This window comes from Gobius niger (assembly GCF_951799975.1).
Source record: "Gobius niger genome assembly, chromosome: 16".
Lineage (NCBI taxonomy): Eukaryota > Metazoa > Chordata > Actinopteri > Gobiiformes > Gobiidae > Gobius > Gobius niger.
In genome coordinates, this window is record NC_136867.1 from 26,877,920 (window position 1) to 26,899,633 (window position 21,714).

General features: G+C 39.0%; 2 protein-coding genes across 2 annotated transcripts in view; one reads left to right on the top strand and one right to left on the bottom strand.

Moving 5' to 3' along the window:
• The window catches only part of vps29 (VPS29 retromer complex component), a 230,067-nt gene that overhangs the window by 149,380 nt on the left and 58,973 nt on the right, over positions 1–21,714 (bottom strand). The window lies entirely within an intron of this gene.
• LOC306975750 (tumor necrosis factor alpha-induced protein 2-like) lies at positions 378–17,289 on the top strand. Its single transcript, XM_079573476.1, has 12 exons — positions 378–432; positions 5,340–5,513; positions 8,633–9,281; positions 10,385–10,496; positions 10,575–10,697; positions 10,910–11,004; positions 12,748–12,840; positions 12,925–13,051; positions 13,745–13,861; positions 13,941–14,093; positions 15,478–15,599; positions 17,018–17,289. The coding sequence occupies exons 1-12, from the start codon at positions 396–398 to the stop codon at positions 17,175–17,177; spliced, it is 1,962 nt and encodes a 653-aa protein (XP_079429602.1). The 5' UTR covers positions 378–395; the 3' UTR covers positions 17,178–17,289.

Sequence of the window (21,714 nt, forward strand, 5' to 3'; positions counted from 1 at the left end):
GCAAAACAAGCTGAATTCACAGTATCTGTTTGCCTTTCAAGTAACACCTTAATTACACAACACTACAAACCACCGGGTGCAGGTCGTCGATCACACTGAGGAATATTGAAGTGAAAGCAGATTGCATTGTGGGAATCGAGAGGTTGATGGTTCAAATCCCTCCGTAATACAGTCCGGGGCTGTTCAGTTTGTCTCTGACTAAAGTGCATGTTGTTCTTCTGCTTCTGCGACTCGTGAGCGCGATAGGAAGTTCATGTTACAGTGGAAGTGTATGCAAAATGGTTTTACATGAGGTTTCCTACACCGACACTTTCGATTTGAGGATTGTAACGCACCAAACCTCATCCTGTCGTGGCTTGTCTTCTGTGAAAACACACACCGAGCAGGAGTGAAGAATGGGCTCGCTGCTTTGTAAAGGGCTCCCAAAAAGAGGTAAGAATTTATTTTAAATGTCTGATGCTTCACTCCTTTGCTTATTTGATGCAGCTGATATTGTTGAAAATGTCCCCATATTGGGATAGTTTGGACGTGAGCTGAGGAGGGACGGTGAACGTTTGGGAGGAAAGATGATGAGGTTTGGATTTGCTGGGAAATAAGAAGCCTGGAGGAAGGATAAGGAGGAGATTTGTGGATGTAGCGATGCATAACTGAGAGTCAGATGGAGAAGGAGAAGTGAACCAAGGGGAATTTGTGGCTGTAGGTTGTTGATGTGGACGTCATGGTAGGATTTGGGTGAAGAAAAAGTGTGGCCACAAAATCCACATATGGTTTGAATGAAAAACAGATGGAGATGAAGAGATAGGAGGTCAGTGGGGATGTTTAAGGTTTCCCCCAATGTGCAGTCACTAAATATAGGAAGTCTGTGTTAACCCGAGAACACGATCGCTCTAATTCATAACAGCATCACTAACGCTGGGTGGTTTTTACCCGAGATAATACGCCTGATAAAAAGTACTTCATCAAAATCTACCAAAACATGACAATACATGACTAGGGCTGCAACTAACGACTATTTTACGATTAATCGATTAATCGCTTGGCTGTGAATGGTGTAGGAAACACACGTAAAGCTTAAGTGCTGTTTGAGGATGTGTTGATGGAGTAAACTAAAGGGAAATGTTTGTTCGAGACTCTATTCATGAAATTTACAATGTACAAAACACTACAGACCCGAACTATAAAAACAAATAGGTTTTCAACAAAAATACAACATTTTTTATGTCATTTTTGCTCCATTTAAGTCTGTGTGAACCAGAAAACGATTAATCGATTACTAAAGTAGTTGTCGACAATTTCAATAATCGATTAGTCGTCGATTAATCGATTAGTCGTTTCAGCTCTATACATGACACATCGTGTTCTTTTACATTAAACTGTGTCATGTCTAATTAAATGAAAGAAAAACATCATGAGAGGACCAGATAAAAATGCTCCAAAATCACTGGAAAATTAGGAATTTGGGAACAGAAAATTCCTAAAAAATAAAATAAGAAGATGAAAACTTGGTCGACCCATTCCTGGGATATGTGAGACTGAAGCTCAGTGTCCTCGGCACAAACAGCCACAGGAGAGAGAAACTAAATATGTCTGATTTTGAACGGGTTTAAATCAATCAGTCAATTTTTATATATATAGCGCTTTTCATATATGTCATGATCAGCTGACTAAAATAACTCTGTGTTCCTCACTTACTGTGAGGCCAGAGACGCCGACTCTGCGACAGGAGCAAAGCTGTAGCTGAAGTAGCAAAATAAATGTGTCAGTCCTGAATGTCAACCTTTAAAGTATTATTAGTAAACATTAACCCGACCCCACCTTCTATCACTATCACTGGGTGAAAATCACCCAAACATGCGCCTGTAGGGAAAAGTGTGTTTTGGAGGAAAACACCCAGGCCATCAGAGATGTGAAAGACAAAGCTGAAGCTCAGAGACCCAGGACACTCAGATAAACCATCATAATGAAAATCACATACATGTATTTGTGAAAAACATGTTCTAGGGTTGAATGAGTTGTTGTGAGGAGAATGAAGCAGGACAGTTGCCGACCCTGTTCAATCAAATCAAAGTCAAAGTTTGTTTATAAAGCGCTTAACAACAAAACCAGGAGACCACAGTGCTTGACAGAAAGATAAAACAATTTAACAACAATCCGGATTTAAAAAGTGTCAGATCCATGAGAGTAGATCGTCTTTGTGCAATATTTGTTCCAATGGCAGCATCTTCATGTTTTTTCCTGTGAGCAGAAAAACATGGGAAACAGAAGTGAATCTTTTCAAAAGTGCAACTTCAATTTTGTCCAAAACAAATGCACAAATGACTTACCTTTAGATCAGGATATAGATATAAAAAACAAATGTAAGGCAAAGGGAAAATATATAGTTTTGTGAAATGTCGTGATGAGTTTTTGTATAAACATTGTATCAAAAATCAGTATTAACATTTGGTTTATGCAGTTCGGAAACTCAATTTTTCAATATATTCAATGTAAAGAGTTTCTTAAAGGTGCACTATGTAACTTTTCATATAAAAAAGTTGATATTAATAGGTATTTGACCTTTCAGCGACCTTACAGTGACTGTAGGACGCTCAAGGATCAATTGTTTTTTAGGTTTCACTGCTGATTGAACCGTGTCATTGGTTACATTGACATTCCTTTCTAAAACCCTAAAAAACCCTGAAATAAAACTGATCCTGTGCTGCAGATGAGCTTCTGATATAAGCACCACGATACATCAGACTTATGCTACAATTTGTCTATGTTTTTGTGTCTGTCCCTGAAATGAAATAAACCAAATAAAAAGCATCACAGGAGCATCAAAGCTACGCACTAATATGAACCTTTTTTCTTCATAGTGCACCTTTAATCATATTGTATCCACCAGTGTGTTGCATCGTGACAGACGCGTATCACCTCAGCCCTTGTATGAAGCGGGGGAGAAAAGAAAATATTCATTCCAGTGTTGCTGCCAGTCTATAAAAAGCTTCCGAGGGGAGAGAGGGGGGAAAGAGGGGGAGACAGGAAGGAGGAGTCAGTGGAGTTTCCTCTGGGCGGCTCTTACAGTCTATAATAAAAACAGCTGTGAATCAGAGAGAGAGACAGAAGAGAAGACGGACACATTCACAGTGAGTACGAGCTGAATGCACGAGTCTCAAACTTTATGACTTTTTTCTTTAGATTATGCTCTTGATAGAAATGAATCCTAGTTTTGTCCTAGTTGGTTAAACGCCTCCCACTTGTTTCTTTGTAGCGCATTTTTTCATTTAACTCATAAAACTGGTGAGTGATTAAAAACAGGTGCAGATCTTTGATTTGCATAAGTCTTTTCTTGCCTTTCCCTTTATATTTGCCTCACGCCTCGCTTGAAATGCAGCGTTTTGTCAGGTTTGTAGAACCAGCTGCAGTCTGTTAAAACACTATGAAAGAAATATGTGAGTTTGAACGTGTTAGTGAGGGCTTTGTGCTGTTGAAAACGTCCTGTGATGTGTGTGATACCAAAGGAAAACTAAGCTGTGAAGTCAAACTAAAAAATAAAATAAAGATAGAGCGACAGATACAGTGGGGAAAAAAGTATTTTGCCAAAATCTAATAGAAAGTCTATGGGAAACTGACCAAATACTTTTTCCCCACTGTAGATAGATAGATAGATAGATTCATAGATTCATAGATAGATAGATAGATAGATAGATAGATAGATAGATAGATAGATAGATAGATAGATAGATAGATAGATAGATAGATAGATAGATAGATAGATAGATTCATAGATAGATAGATAGATAGATAGATTCATAGATAGATAGATAGATTCATAGATAGATAGATAGATAGATTCATAGATTCATAGATAGATAGATAGATAGATAGATAGATAGATAGATAGATTCATAGATAGATAGATAGATAGATTCATAGATAGATAGATAGATAGATAGATAGATTCATAGATAGATAGATAGATAGATAGATAGATAGATTCATAGATAGATAGATAGATAGATAGATAGATAGATAGATAGATAGATAGATTCATAGATAGATAGATAGATAGATAGATAGATAGATAGATAGATAGATAGATTCATAGATAGATAGATAGATAGATAGATAGATAGATAGATAGATAGATAGATAGATAGATAGATAGATAGATTCATAGATAGATAGATAGATAGATAGATAGATAGATAGATACCGGAAGCGTTTCATTGAGATTCCAGTTATTGTTATTGTAAACCATGCAATGTTTAAAGTACTGGAACTAGGAATAAACAGACTTCACTGCTCAGTAATAACATGCTACACAGATGGAAACAGCAGGTTACCTAAAACATGTAAGAACATGGTAGTTGCAGTGGTAAAAGTAGGACAAACTCCTGCTTTATTTCATCGGACCATGAAAGAGAATCCAGTTATTCAAAGTTATGTAAAAAGCTAGAGATTTACGATTAATTGTCTGTATTTCTTTTGATCGGTTTGGCTGATGATGCCGACTAATCCGATTAACCAAATAATCCTGAACAGGAACACGCCACATGTTCTTACCTGAGCTTAGACGAGTTGATGTGTACCTGTCTGGATGTTGTTAGCATTTGGAAACATTGGCCTGTCCCTTTAAAGTTAGGGCCTATGTGCAGTACAAAGCTCTTCCCGATACTTATACTAAAACATGTGTCATCTAGAACCAGAAATCAGAACAATGATGTATGAAAGCTCTGCTAATGTGTAATATAATACAATAGCTCCAATGTCAAGAAATGTGTGGGAAAATTGGGAATAATTTGGGAAATAATGAAAAGATGGGGCAAATGTGGGGAAAAATAAGGCAAAATGTGCTTTAAAAAATGGGCCAAAAATAGATTTAAGAAAATGGGAAGAAAATTTGTGGGGGAAAAAATCCTGTCCCTGGACCAACAGCATCAAAACTTGGATATAAATGTTTTTTTGGGTACCTGCTTTCGATACATACATTTTTTAGATACCAGTAGAACCTAAAAAATGTTTCCGTTATATATATTAATATGCACTGTCCCTTTAATAAGTAAATAGCCGTGCAGGGTTTTGGGAAAGTGGGAACTTTGGAGGAGATAAGAAAAACACATGGTGGGCTTAATGAGCTCATATCTTTCTACAGTTTTTGTTCTTAGAGGAAATAGTAGTCTCATGATGCCCTGGTGGAGGCCCGGGCTTCTCCGTGACTCACAGAGGAAATTTACTTCGCCCCGCCTGTGCAAACATACACAAATATTTAATTACTCAAGATAAAAAGACAAGTGAACGTGGGGAAGTGTAACAGAGGGAAATGGGTCAGATTAACATGTTCGTGTTTCTCTCTCCAGTCCGTTGCTGTGCAGAGATGAGGCTTCGCTCGGGTTCTTCCGACAGTGGCGGCGCTGCAGAAAGTCGCGGGATCAGAGGGCGATTCCAGAACTTCCTAAGAGGAAACCGGAGTCCGACCAAGACGACGGCGGCCCCCGACGGACCCCTGCCCGTCGCCGAGGAGCAGCCGGAAGGTCAGTGCGGAGAGAGGGTCAAAACTACTGAGGGGGTTTTAAAGCAAGCAGGGAATGATGTATTTTCCTCCCCCTACATGTTCCAGCCATGTCCTAATGTGTAGAGTGAGCCCAGAACCACAACGGCCTCTAAAATCCTGCACTGTCGCTCAAAAAGCTGTTACTTCGGGTTCGAATTAATATAGAAGGTGCAGTTACACGCATGACCTGAGGTGGCAGTAGTGAGTACAAAATGGCCAACTTGCATCTTGCCCCTTTAACCTCTTAACCCCCACCCGAACAGAGCATATTTTCTACTTCGGCAAATCTAAAAGTTTCTTGAAAAAATAAAAGCATCTAGTGACAAAACTAGACTTAAATGATGAAAACGTGACAAAAATGTGACAAAAATGCAACCAAAAATGACATAAATGTGACGAAAAAATGACAACAATCTGACAGAAAAATGACCAAAAAAATGACAAAAATGCGACAAAAATGTGCTGAAAAGTGACAAAATTGCATAGAAAAAATGCGTTAAAAAAAATTACAAAAATGTGATGAAAATGTGATGAAAATGTTATGAAAAGTGACAAAATTGCATTAAAAAATTACAAAATTCGTTAAAAAAAATGACCTAAAACGGTGACGAAAAAAAATTAAAAAAGCAAAGAAAAAATGGCTGAAATGCAGCAAATAAGAAAAAAATGTTCAAATAGTGACAACGAGGAAAAAGATACATTTAGAGCCATTTGTGTCGATCTAAGCTTTCAAAATGGGGCGTTACACAGTCGAGGAGCTTTAAGATTTGGGTAAAGCCGAACCGGAGAAAATGTGCTCGGTTAAGGCGGGTGGTCAGAGGTTAAGGCGCAACAACAAGAGGAATGACATTCGAGACGATAAAATAAGGTTTATCTGATTTTTCCAACAACAGTTTGACATTTGTTTATCGTTACTATGACAACAGCTACAAAGCGACAACAGCTAAGGCCGGAATGTTTATAAACAATTAAAGGGCAAAAATACTGTTTCGTAATGTTAGATGAGGCAATATCCGTATTGCAAATCTCGCTCAGCCAAAAAAACAATTCCATCAAACTTGTAAATGTGATAAAGGTTCATTTTGGTTCCTTTTGACCTCATTTGATTCTGACACAATCTGATCAAAAATGAATTCTTTACGATTTGTGATGGTGAAAAGCTTCAGTAAAACATCACAGTGTTGTTTCCTGAGCCGAGCACATTTTCTCCAATTCGGCTTCACCCAAATCTAAAAGCTTCTCATCTGTAAAGCAACAGTGTAAAGGCTTCATTTGAAAGCTAAGACCTACACTTCCCTAAAGTGATCGGAACTTTTTCGTTGTATCTTTGTCGCAATTTTTATGCTTTTTTGGCACATTTTTGCTTCGCTTTTTGTTACTTTTTTCATCCCTTTTTGTCATTGCTTATTTTAGTCATGTTTTTGCCACATTTATTTCACTTTATTGTCAGTTTTTGTCGCCCTTTCTTTGCCTTTTTTCACGTTTTCATCCTCATTTTTTTTGCTATTTTGCCAGACTGGAGGAAAACTGCTCGGTTTAGGTCGGGGTTAAGAGGTTAAATGTAGAGATATCAATCTGAAACTTTTGCTGTAGATTACTGGAATAAATAGAAGGAAAAATATATTGCAAGTTTTCTATCATTTTATGCTTTCATATAAAAATTAAGCCTTTTATGCCCAAAAAAGCCCCATATATTCAAAAGCTGAATAATGGATCGAGCCAGGGTTAATATATTAGTTATAAAGACTTTATCGGACAGGATTTTGAAATATGTTATTTATTAGTGGACAAAAGCTGTAAAGTTTGAAAGTCTGTAGGAGAAAATGGCCTTTGAAATTAAAATTTCCCAAATCAATCAATGGAGACTCATTAAATCAGTGCAATTATTAAAGTTATTTTGAAGATTTGGGGTTTTTGTTGTTGTTTCCAGGTGAAAGTTCATATGTTGATAGACAAATTTGGTCGATAACCTAAAAATAGGAAAAAAGGTTGCAGAGTCTCCCCTTAAACTAAACTCTGGACTCGTTTTCATATTCTCTTAACAAATAAACTGACTCTGAAACAAGTTTGCCACTGCTGTACTTTTGCCTCTGAAATAACTTAAATTCAAAACCTAGAGTCAGCAACATTGAATTAGCACAAGTCATTTACTTTTTTTTTAGTGTTTTATAGTGTTACAAATCTGCAGTTTATGCCATTTCTGATTTTTTTTTTTTTTTTCTGGAGTCAATAAGCGCCTAAAAATGGTAATGTCGCCATGGTTACGACCTCCACGTGGGCGCACCAATAACACCGGCCTTCTGAGCTGCACTGAGAAATGTCTTTGGTGAAACATTGTGGAGAGAGCACAGTGAAAGTTTAATTAACCTCGTACCTCCCGCCTGAACCGAACACATGCTGTTCTCTTTGGCTATAGGCCTGTGTCACACCTCATTTGAAAGCTAAGACCCGCAAAACTGATCTTTGTCCTCACGTTGTTGCTGTGTTGTGTCACCTTTTTATGTTTTTTTTTCTTTTTTTTAATTTTTGTCACATTTTTGTTGAGTTTTTGTCGTTTATTGGTTGAGTTTTTCTCACATTTAAAAAAAAAAAAAATTGGTCACTTTTTAGTTCAGTTTTTCTCACATCTTTGTTGAATTTTTGTCACTTGTTGGCTGAGTTTTTGTCACATTTTTGTCACATTTTTGTTGAGTTTCTGTCACATTTTTGTTGAGTTTTTGTCACTTTTTGGTTGAGTTTCTGTCACATTTTTGTTGAATTTTTGTCACATTTTTGTTGAATTTTTGTCACATTTTTGTTGCGTTCACATCCTTGTTTTCTTCTCATTTCTTTATGGCTGTTTTGGTGCTTTTTTCCCAAGAAGCTTTTTGATTAGGGCAAAGCCAAACTGGAGAAAATGTGATCCGTGCAGGTGGGAGTTAAGAGGTTAAAGGCTAGGCTAATAATTAAAAATCTGACTCAAGCATTTCTTATTGTTGTTGTGTCCTCGGGCACGACACCTCGCCTTGTGTTGCCGTGGTGACAGAAGCGCCCGACACCGGCTCAGAAAAGCCCTTGTTTTGAACTCCTCTTAACAGTTTTCCTTCTTTTTCCCTCCAGTGATTTACACGTTCAAGGACTACCTGGATCTGCAGCAGTTCTCCGACGCGAGCCAGCTCCTGATCGAGGACGAAAAGCAGCTGTTCCCGCTCTCAAGCGAATCCCAACCGCTCCAAGACTGGGACGGCGAAGTGGAGGCGCTCCACAGCAAACGCCAAGACCTGGAGGCGGCCATTTTGAAAACGGTCCGCCTTTCCCTGAGCAAAGAGGTCGCACAGGAGGCTTTAGCTTCTGCCGTGGCCGCGATGTGTAAGGAACAGGACCAGGATGTTCTGTGGATGCAGCAGACGCGGGCGCAGAAGCCGGAATGGCGTCCGGCGAAGCTGCGAGACAAACACGACAAGGAGCTGAAGGCGCTGGTGGAAGACAGGATGGACAATCCCGACGCGCAGTGCTCGTCTGCAGAGGCGGCGAAGGGCTCGTCCATTCAGACCGACGTGTGGGCGATGGGCCGGCAGCTGAAGCAGGACTTGGGGACCGTGGCGGAGGTCGTGGTCAAGTGCTACCCCAAAGAGCTGGACATTTGTAACTTCTACACGCTGCTGTTTCATCACGTGTTCGGGGCGAGGCTGAGGAAGATCGCAGAGTTCGGTCTGGACGACAACGACTGCACCTTTATTCTCCGATGGGTCAACGAGTACTACCCACAGTGAGTACTGGTCGTAGAAGCAGCAGTATTTTCAGGGAGAATATTAGGCCTGTCACAATAACAAAATTTGAAGTTTGATGTATTGAGGAAGGAAATATTTCAATAACAACTACACCTTATTTAGCCTTAATAAATGATCAATTAACACTTAATTCATCATGAACAATTCGCACTTAACTAATGAATTGTTCATGATGAATTAAAGCAGCACTAAGTAACTAGTTTACCTTAACCTCTTGACTCCCGCCTGAACCGAGAGGATCTTTTTCCTCACGTCATCAGATTTTTTTTTCATCATTTTTTTCAACTAATTTTTGTCACATTTTTGTCATTTTTTCTTCATGTTTTGTCAAATTTTTATCAAATTTTTGTCATTTTTTTGTCACATTTTTGTCACATTTTTGTCACATTTTTGTCATTTTTTCGTCCATTTTTTGTCAATTTCTTCTGACATTTTTGTGACATTTTTGCCACTTTTTCATAAATTTTTCCTCACTTTTTTGTCAATGTTTTCTCACTTTTTTGTCACATTTCCATCATTGTTTTCGTCTCAGTTTTGTTGCTATTTTCACAGCTTTTTCCCAGAAGCTTTTAGATTTGGGGTAAAGCCAAACTGGAGAAAATGTGCTCGGTTCAGGTGGGAGTTAAGGGATTAACCTCTTGAACTCTCTGAACCAAGCACATTTTCTCCAGACAGGCCTATACAAGAGAAGACACAACATTATTGATCTCACAATGAAACAGCTCTTTAACCTGTTACCTGCCTGTTTAGGTTTAAAATTAGGGTTAGCAATTATGCATATCCAAATCTCAAAGCTTACTGACTGGAGAGGTCACAGCCTTTATGCCAGTGTGATGCCTCATTTGAAAGCCAAGACCTTCTAGTTTCTTAAACTATTGCTGAGATCTGTGTGACATGACATTTGCCGTTTCTAATCACAATCCTAACCCCTGACCCTAAACCAAGTTGTGAAATGAGCTTAAATCTGTTTATTTTGTATGAGTTCCCTGGCAACCAATCAAAATATCCAAAGCAGAGATGGACGGGCTTTTAGAGAAGAGAGAATACGGCTGATTGTGGTTGTTTGTGGTTTTGATTCTAGGATCCTCCAAAGGCCAAACCTGTGCGAGCGCATGACCACTGAGGGTTTGGGGAAACTCCTGCCTCCGTCTCTACTTCAGCCTTTAGAGGAACAATACATGACCAAACAAGAGGTAAAACCGTCCGCCAAACCGCACCCACACTCGTCAGCCTTTAAAATCTATACATAATGTTCTGGTGTCGGTTTCCAGGCCGACATGACGACGTACATCGAGAAAGTGCTGCATGAAGCGAAGCAGACGTGGATCGGCGGAGAAATGCCCAAAACGGACGACGGCTGCTTCGTCAGCGAAACGGCCTACGACATCATCCAGGTACTGACCGCGCTGAGGGAAGCTGCTTTTGTGGGGTTTTCCGCGTGAATGTTAATGTGTTTCTTTGTGTCCGACCCGGCATTACTCATTAACCCGCAGTAGAGGAAGTTCTGAGTAAAACACAACAAAAGAGTGACCAGGAAAAAAAACCTTAGTCTGTTAGCTGTGGGTTCATTATTGGTGATATTCATCCACAAACTCTTTTGTTTCAGGTCGTGAACGGTGCAGTGAAAACGGCGGAGCTGGTTTTGGCCGATCGGACAAAAGCTCAGGGTCTGACGTCACTCCTGCAAGAACATCTGCGCAGGTACGAGGCCTTCATGTGTGATGGAATTGGAAGTTTCCACATTGCGAAGGTCATGGAAACAGGAGGGACAGTGATGTGTTCAGGACTGAATCAGCTCTATTGAACAGCTGTCGATCTCGATTGTGAAAAGAGCCAGATGTTAATGATGATGTTCATTCAATTTGACACAGATTTGTCCAGAACAAACTCAAGATTTAGAGCGACAGCAGCTGGCGACACTAGGGAAAGCTTTGGTCTTCTTAAAAAGTAACTTTGGTGATTCAAAATAATTGACATTTTCAACTTAAAACTCTCAAATGGAAGATTTTATTTTTATTTAAAAATTGAGAAATTTTCAATTGAGATATTATCAGATTTTTAAGAGCTTTAAGATCTTATTTTACATGTAATAAGATGTTTTGGTAACACTTATTTAGCCTTAATAAATGATTAATTCATCATGAACATTTCATTAGTTACAGGGACTATATGGAGTTTAAAAATGTTAAAATTATGTATTTTCCTCCCCCTACATGTTCCAGCCATGTGATCCCAGACCTGTTCACCACAACTGCCTCTAAAATCCTGCACTGTCGCTCAAAAGTTTTTACTTCGGGTCTGAAGTGACGTCATGCACGAGCTTAATATAGAAGCCGCAGTTACACGTATGACCTGAGGTGGCAGTAGTGAGCATAAAATGGCTAACTTGCATCTAGCTCCTTTAAGTGTGAGTAACCCTTAATAACAATTTAACAATGAATAAGTGAAGATGTGAAGAACTATTCATTATGAGTTAAGGGACTAGATGCAAGTTGGTCATTTTATACTCACTACTGCCACCTCAGGTCATACGTGTAACTGCAGCTTCTATTTTAAGCTCGTGCATGACGGCACTTTGGACCCGAAGTAACAACTTTCTGAGTGACAGTGCAGGATTTTAGAGGCAGTTGTGGTGAACAGGTCTGGGATCACATGGCTGGAACATGTAGGGGGAGGAAAATACTTACTTTTAACATTTTTAAACTCTGTATAGTCCCTTTAGGCAAGTGTGTTTTTTTGTGTGTTTTTTTTGTTTATTTAATCAGAACAATGTGCAGTTGCATTAAAAAGACAGCTGCACCAGATTTAGCACTATGCTCATTTCCATCTGTAGTCCTACGCAATTAAAGTGACACAATAGAGTTAAAATTACATAACAAAAGACAGTTAATACAATAGGAAAGGGCAGTTTACAAATAAAGTGCAATATACAAATACAAAATGCAAATTACAAATTAGTGTGCAATGTTATGAAGAAAATATATGGAGTGCAACAGTTTTTTCTTTTTTTTTAAATTTCAAAAATCCTTATAACACATAAAACATATAATAATAATAGTAATTTATTAAGGCTAATATAAGTATCTAAAGTATTATCAATGTATGTTTTTTATAAGCCACGAAGCTTTATTCACAGGCTTTTTTAAAGGGTCAAAATCCGTCCCATGTAAGTTTGGATTATTTCAATTAAACATGTCTGTCAATAATACAGATCAATCAGTCTTTTGAATGGCTGTTTAAAATGAACAGATCCCAAAGACTCCCAGGGAAGAGCCGTAAATCCCATCGCAAGAGTTTACGGGTAAAAGGAAGCGCTGCCAGGAAACAGGAAGTCTCGAGGAACCAAAGAGCGGATTTACGGATGTCGTGACACATGAAGTTTAGTGAAAATAGAGGATACAGAGATGGAGCAAAGGCTGAAGCAAATATGTGTTTTTCCTACAGATACAAAGGTTTTCTGGAGGAAGTCCTCAGAAGCAACAAATCCAACACCGTTCCGACTGTGAAAGCCAATCTCCACTGCATTCAGCAGCTCAGGTCGGTCCCAGTTTAGACCTTTGTCCTAACCATGAATCAGATAAAACTAACACTGACTAACATCTGTCCGTCTGTGTTTTACAGTCATGTCCTGGTCACAAAAAGCCACTTGTTTCCTGAAGACGTTCGAGCCAATTGTCTCTTCACGCTCAAAGAAATCCAGCAATCGGCTCATAATTATCTGCTGAATCCCGTCCACGCGGAGCTCAAGGTGAGGAAAACGGAAGAAATCTCACAAGTCAACCAAAAGATTATGACCTTCACAGCGCCTGTAGTGCTAGATGCCGTTAAACGATACCAGTATGGAATCAGGGGGAAACGTTTAGGTACTACTGGGATCGGAAAAATGACAGTATCGAAAGCAGGTACAGAGAAAAAAAAAAAAAAAATCCCCTATTTTCTCCCATTTTTAGTTTTTTTTTCCAATTTCATATTATTTTTGATCATTTTTTTTCTTGTTTTCCCAATTATATCCCCTCCTTTTTGTGGGGATTTTTTTATTACTAATATATTCCCTATTTTTCCCAAATTTTCCCAAATATCTTTTACACCAATTTGTCACAATTTCCCCAGTTTTTCCACCAAATTATTCCTTATTTTTTCCACACATTTCTTGACACTGGAGATGAACCCGATATTGTACATTTGCAGATCTTCCACACATTATTGTTCTGTTTTCTCGCTCTAAATGACAAATATTTTAGTATAGGTATCAGGTATCAAAAACCAAGTATCTTTAAAGTACTGTCATCCCCAAAAAAAACAGTACCCAGCCCTAGAAGCAAGTAAACATTTTCTTTTTGCAAAAACAGTAGCTCCTTCCCCTCTTCTTCATTCTCTTTCTGAAATGGAGAGCTTGTTCTTGTGAATGTCAACATGGCTGATGTTTTATGTTCTGCTTCAGCCTCTGTACAGGAAGCTCAGCACTGACTGGCTGAAAGGAGCAAATTTCAAGAAGCTTCTGGACACCATTGAGTCGAAAAGTGCGGACATGCAGGGCTTAGCTGCAGCGAGTCACCAGGTAAGAGCTTATAACACTCACAGATACTGATGAAGAAGATCTAAACAAACGCCTAATACTGGAGCGGTCTGCACTTCAGGAGCTGATGGGTCGGTTCCACCTGGACGTGTCGGTGGAGTACGTGAAGAAGCTGATCCGAGTCGACAAACTCAAGGACGGCGTGAAGCAACGCGAGGCTTGCTTGAGGCTCAAGAGCGACGCGGACAAACTACACCAGCTCTTCAGCAAAATGGTGAGAAGAAAATCCTCTTTGATCGGCTATAGGACAAGAACCAGGAAATACGACCACATTAGTCCAGTGCTCCGGGCTCTGCACCGGCTTCCTGTCGCTCAGAGGATCGACTTTAAAACAGCTCTGCTTGTGTATTCCTAGTAGTACATTTCTGATATGTTAAACCTATATGAACCATCACGGGCCTTGGGATCCTCAGGGAGGGGTCTCCTGGAGGTTCCCAGAGTCACAACTAAACAGGTTCATGCAGCAAAGGCCTGGAACCGTCTCCATGAGGATGTGAGACAGGCCTGTGTTTAAGTTCAGGCTAAAAACATGTCTTTTTACTGCTGCCTATGGTCATTGACTGTATTTTAACTCATTTTCATATATATTTTTTATGAATACATATTTCTATTTTTTATCTTTATGCATTGTATTGATGGATTTGTTTTATTGTGTTTTTATCGTGTTTTTTCTGTGTTTATGGAGCTGCTGTAAGTCAGTTGAGTTGCCTTTAGCTTACATGTTCTGTATTAAATTGCCTTGCCTTGTCCGTGATGCACTGAGGGGCCAGTCTTGTGTTTGTACGATAGGGAAGACTGGAAGAGACACAGCCCTTTACTCATTTTCTCCAGTTCGGCTTTCCCCAAATCTAAAAGCTTCATGAAAGCAAAGGCCTACAAAACTGATTGTAACTTTTTTGTCGAGTTGTCCCGGCTTTTTTGGCACATTGTTGAAGCGTTTTTGTTGCTTTTTCATCTAGATTTTTGTTGTTTTTTGTCACTTTTTTGTAGTTTTATTATTGTGTTATGGAAAACATTTTCCAGAATGTTTTTGTTGCTTTTTCATCACTTTTTAGTTGTGTTTTTGTTGCTGTTTGCCGCTATTCTAAAGATTTTCTGGTTCTAATTAAAGGGTCTTGATGTAAGTTGGTCATTTTATACTCACTACTGCCACCTCAGGTCATACGTGTAACTGCAGCTTCTATATTAAGCTCGTGCATGACGGCACTTCAGACCCAAAGTAGCAACTTTCTGAGTGGAGCAGGATTTTAGAGGCAGTTGTGGTGAACAGGTCTGAGCTCATTCTACACATTAGGAAACTGCTGGAACATGTAGGGGGAGGAAAATGCATAATTTTAATTTTTTTAAAGTTGTCCCTTTAAATCTTATCCTTTTACCACAAAACAAAAATACAACCGTAAAAATGTGCCTCACTCAATCCAGGCCAGAAACATTAACCAATGTACATCTTGAAGATTTACTCACGCTCGGCATTCTTCTACACGCGTGTTCACGATCGCTCCTCTGTTCACGTCCCAAAGATCTCAGTCCAATAACGTTAACACGAGCTGATGATGGACTCTTGTACTGATCCATCCTCCATTGTTCCTTCTGTCCAGGGCTCTCGGGAGGAGTGGCTGAAAGACGTTTTCATCCGAATCGCTGAACTTTTCAAACTGCAGGACCTCGCAGCTGTGCAGATGCACGTGGCCTCGATGGGAACCTCCAACCCAGACATAACGTGAGTCTCTCTTTGTCTTGATTTATGTGTATGTGGTGTCCTATAGTTAGTCTTGCATTATGCTCTTTCGGGTTAGTCGTTCTTCTGTGTTCTGGTATCATTTAAAACAGGGGGAGGCAAGTTTGCTCGACGGAGGGACAATTTTTGTCACTGTAAAAAGACCAAGGTCCGGACCTGCCAATCTTCGCACGAAGTAAAGCCCCATTTTCGGGCTGGGCACAGTTACACAACACCAGTCTGGAATAAAAGAAAGAAAAATATAATATTATTATTTTATTTTACTCTTTTTCAATTTTTCTCCAATGTTTTCCCAATTTTTCTACACCTTTTTTTTTCTTGTTTTCCCATTTTTTATTACTAATATTCTCCCCATTTTATTCCCCATTTATTCCCCATTTATTCCCTATTTTTACCCATTTTATTCCACATTTGTTGACAATGAATCTGCAGATCTTCCACACATTATTGTTCTGTTTCTTGTTCTGGATGACAAATATTTGAGTATAGGTATCGGAAAAAGTATCATTCAGGTATCGGTATTGAAAATAAATGAACCGTACACAGCCCTATGACCTAATTGGATGTGGAAAGAATTGACCGTATTTCACACATTTATAGAGCACTCTAACAGGCATTTGATCTCAGATTTGTGTCATCTTCAAAATCGTTCAAAACTTCCTGAGGGCCAGAGGTTCTGTGCTGGAGGGCCGGATATGGCCCGCGGGCCTGACGTTGCCCACCCCTGATTTAAAGACTTGGATTAGTGCTCAAGAGTTAATGTCTCCAGTTCGATCTGACCCAATTGGAAAAGAAAGTGATGAAGAAGTAACACAACGGTTACAAAAAAGCAACAAAACAGGCGAAGAAGAAGTGATGAAAAAGAAAAAAACACACCACAAAAACCAGACCTAAATGAGGATGTAAATGCAGCAAAAGAGTGACAAGTGTTGACAAAAAAACAGGTGACAAAAAATCCACAAAAATGTGACAAAAACTCAACCAAAAAGTGACAATAATTCAGCCAACAAATGACAAAAACTCAACAAAAATGTAACAAAAATTGAAAAAAAACATTTAAAAAAAAAGGTGACACAACACAGCAACAATGCGAGGAAAAAGATCAGTTTTGTGGGTCTTAGCTTTCAAATGAGGTGTGACACAGGCCGAAAGAGGACCGCATGCATTCGGTTTAGGCGGGTGGTAAGAGGTTAACAAAAACAAAACAGGCCATAAAAAAATGTATGAAAAATTCGTCAAAAACGTGACAAAAAATCACCAAAAAGTTCCGACAACGCAAATGTTTGATCACTTTTCCTTAGCTTTCAAATGAGGCATTGCGCTGGCCTACAAGCTCCAATCATGAGTACTCTGTTAAACATGAATAGTTTCCTGAATATTCGTTTCCCTCTGTCCCACAGGGAGAAGCACGTGTCCGCCATCCTCAAACTCAAGGCCAACTTCTCCAAAGCCAACAGACTGACAGTGAAAGAGACTCTGCGAGACACGCTCGAATCTACTCCTACGGATACTTCTACTTCAGAAAATACACACGTTTTCTTCTCCCTCGTCCCGGTCTAGTCTCTGGTCTCACGTTACTGTACATACATCTTGTAAGCTGGTCTTCTAGTGTCACACATGTAAATAATAAGCTTTTGTAAGGATGTTGGAGGGAGCTGTTATGTATTTTGTATTTAAATTAAAGTCTGAAAATAGTCACGTTTTCCTCTTATTATTTAATGTTTTGTAGAGCGTTCAAGTAGAAGGAGAGACGACACGACACCCTAACCCTAAGCTCATCTCTAAAAGATCCATAAAATGTTTTAAAAAACGGTGTTGGGACCGGGTCTAAAAGACATGTGGTGGGCCTCACTGAGGAGAAAACTTTATCAAGCATCTCCCGCCTGAACCGAGAGGATCTTTTTCCTCACATTATCAGATTTTTTCCCATCATTTTTTTGTTGGGTATTCATCTTATTTTTGTAACTTTTTTGTCTTTTTTTTTTGGTCAAATTTTTGTAATTTTTTTGGTCAAATTTTAATCACATTTTTGTCATTTTTTTGTCACATTTTTGTCATTTTTTCATCCATTTTTTGTCAATTTCTTGTGACATTTTTGTGACATTTTTGGTGACATTTTTGCCACTTTTTCATCCATTTTTCGTCACTTTTTTGTCAAGGTTTTCTCACTTTTTTGTCACATTTCCATCATTGTTTTCGTCTCAGTTTTGTTGCTTTTTTCAAGAAGCTTTTAGATTTGGGGTAAAGCCAAACTGGAGAAAATGTGCTCGGTTCAGGTGGGAGTTAAGGGGTTAAATGACCTTTAAAGTTGCAATTTCCCAAATAAATCTTTAATAATAATAATAATAATAACACTTGCATTGCGCTTTACAAGCCTGTGTTACCAAGTTTCTACTACTGAACCATTGTACTAAGCTACAATCCGACCACCACCAACCCATACCTGATTACTTTTGGATTTGACAGCTATGCTACCTTGGGACAACTGCCACTCAGGCCAATGCAGGCGCCATTTCCTGTGAGCTTAGTGGCAGAATTCAGTTTGTTATTATCTTAACGATACAGGAGATTTACAGGACAATACTAATATGAGACGACGCTGAGAGAAGAGGTAAAATATGGCAGTTGAAACTACTTGACCGCTATGCACCAACCACTCATTCATTCTGGCCTATTGTCCATGTTTTTAGTGGTCGGGGAAACCGGAGGAAACCTACGCAGACACAGGGAGAACATGAGAACTCCACTTTAAACTTTGTGCCAGATACTCACCATAAAACACGACAAAACATCAACATTGTGACAAGAGCCGAATCTCATTAAACTGCACTTTATGGTTTTATTGGACACGATCTCCTTATTCACACCAGTGGGGAGTTAATCTGTTTATAAAGTCGTTTGTAGTTTCTCGCAGAGGGAGGACAATAGGAGGAAACCATTGGGATTGTTTTCGGAAACTGAGGAAGGATCCGAGTGTCAGTGTTTGCTTTTTCATCAGCCACGAGCAGGAAAACAAGAAACTCAAATCTGAAACCAAAGCAGACCAGGAGGAGTCTCGTACGGACTAAACCTGCACCATAGACGGTTTTTAAATATTCAATTTCCGCCCGGTTTATTGAGTTTTGAACAGACACAAAATCAAGTAGAGCAAGTGCATAAAGAATGGAGAAAAGCGCAATATAAATATGACCATTTATCATTTATTCCAAAACTAAACAAGATCCAAAATCCCTCAGACAAAAATCGTAACAAATATAACCTGGGTTTATCCACCGTTTAGATTTTGTCACTGAAAATGAAGGAAAGTTTGGCCCTTTTTGATTTGATAAAATGTCTTATTTTTAAATGAAAACACAAAATGACAGAAAACATATTTTTTTCGTAAAACTTTTTGCTTCAAGAAATTCAAATGGAAGATGAAATCCAGAGTTTTAGCTTTTTTTTTTTTATAAATCTAAACATACTTTTTAACTTGTAAAAACTGGTGAAAATGAAGATATGATGACAAAATAAATGAGGTAATTGTAAAACTATTAAACATTCTCTATTGTTGTCGACACCTCGATGTTGCTATTACTACTCTACTAACATAGTGTTTGAACAATAATAAGCCTCTAACAATGAAAAACTTTGTACAGCTTGTGTGCTGATTCTTGGGACAGTGAAACATAAAAGCGCAGGAACATTCTGAGGTTTAGAGCCTCATGTTTGGAGTCGGTGAAGCCGTATTTCCAGTCGCTTCAGTGAGATCTGGTCTGAGGAGAGTTTTGGGTTTTGGTTTTGAACGCTCTGGTGTTTCAGGGCTTTTCTGCTCTGACCACGTCCACGAGGCTTCTCCACATGACTTTGTTTATGGCCGAGCAAATGCTTTTCCACACTCATCACAGACGTGTTTCTTCTCTCTCGTGTGCACGAGTTGATGAGCTTTCAAATTGCCTGACCAAGAGAAAGCTGTTCCACAGAGGTCACAGGTGAAGGGCTTCTCTCCAGTGTGGACGCGCTGGTGAAGCTTCAGGTTCTTCTTGCATATAAACTCTTTCCCACACTGGTCACAGGAGAACCGTTTCCCTGTGTGAAGGTTCTGATGAACTTTCAGATACGTTTTGCTGGTAAAAAACCTGCCACACTGCTCACACTGGTACCTTATATTCTCATGGACGACTTGCTCATGTTCTCTGATATGAGAGCACTTTTACTTTTTTCCCGCAGAATGTTTTACAGACGTACACGTGCTGTCCTCCTGCGTTTATGTCGCTCTAAGGTTGGTTTGGAGGAGAGGTGTTTTCCACACTCATCACAGGGAAAGGTCGTTTTACTGTGAGTGTGTTTGTGTCGTGTCAATCCACTTTTGTGATGAAAGGCTCTTCCACACTGGTCAAATGATGTCTCTTTTCTTCTGTGTGAATGAGGCGGTGAACTCGTAAATTTGATGCAACTTCTTCCGCACTCGTCGCAGCTGAAGTCTTGCTTTCTTGTGTGGACGACTGCGCGTGCTTTAAGTATTTTCTTCTCTTTAAACGATGACCCACACAGGTCACATGTGAACGGCCTCTCTCCAGTGTGGACTCCCACGTGGACAGTGAGCAGGGATTTTAAAGAAAACCTTTTATCACACACGGGGCAGTGTTGGTTTTTCCCGGTGCGGAATCTCTGATACTTTGTTAGAGTTGATTCATGGCTGAATGACTTCCCGCACTCATCACAGCGGCGTCGTTTCTTTACAAGAGTTTTCTTTTTTTTATTGTGAATTCTAAGACAATTACAAAAGAAACAAACAAAACAAACAAACAAAAAAACAGACAAGAGAGACATTACAAAAAACAGAGATACAGAGATAGTCAAAACAACAGACAACAGATCTCACATGACGCTGAACCAGAAAACTTAGACTTCCGGCTGTGTTGGTCGACGTACTGGGCGGAAGTGTGTGAGTGAGTGTGTGTGTAATGGAAAAATAAATAAAAATTAGGAATTAATATTAATAATTGTTATTGTTATCATTGCCACCATCATCATTATCCACAGTAATGAACATCTAATATCATCCACACTGTCAAACTGTATCTAATAATAATAATCGTAACAATGAAAATAATATAATGATAATAACAGTAACCATAACAATAATAGTATAATAATAATGATAATAATAATGATAATAATAATAAATTACTTATCTAATTCTATAGATGAATCCACAGACTTTAGCCCTGTTTTTTATACCTTTACCATTATTCCGACGTCTTCTTTGCATCCAATAACGATCGATCTGCAAGAGAATGAATGATTAAAAAATATCATCTAAAAACCAGTGTCACGTCTCATTGAAAGACCTACAAAAATGGCGTTGCTTTTTTGCTACATTTTTAAGCGTTTTTGTGGCTCTTTGGTGGCTCTCTTGTTCATTTGATGTCGCTTTTTCATCACTCTTTTGCCGCGCACATTTTGGAGCCGTTTTTGTCGCATTTTCATCTCATTTTTGTTGCTTTTTGGTCATGTTTCTGTCATGGTTTTTCGTCACTCTTTGGTCTTGTGTTTTTGACTCTTTGTTGCTCACCCGTAAAACAAAGCAGGGCAATGAGACCAACCTGAAAGAAGATTGTGAAATATTAAAGATTAGCTAAACACGAGAAGAAGAAATGCCGCCATTTTACGTTCTCTAGTTTGTGTAACGTCTGCTAATTTTACACGGAAAATTAATAACTCTAAACAAAAACACGGCCTCAAACCAGTTACAAGACGTGTTAAAATATCGTAATCTGTTGTATTGCACTAAACAATATCAGCTAAAGTGAGGTTTTGACCATTTTGAAATAAAAAGTAACTTATATTACGCACTGACCGTTATTTTTCGGTGTCGTCCTTCGAAGAGACGTTGAGTCGTTGAGTCGTGCCTGAACAAAAAGAAGAAAAAGTGAGAAATATTACCTTTATAACGACGTATTTTTGATAAATTAGTAGCATCCTCACTTTTATCTACGAAGAAACCTGTTTTTGTGTCGCTGTCGCGGAGGCGCGAGGCGGACGAGCCTAGACTTTGGCGACATCTGGTGGTCACAGGAGGAACGGGCTGCTACAAGAGCGGCTCACTCCGAAG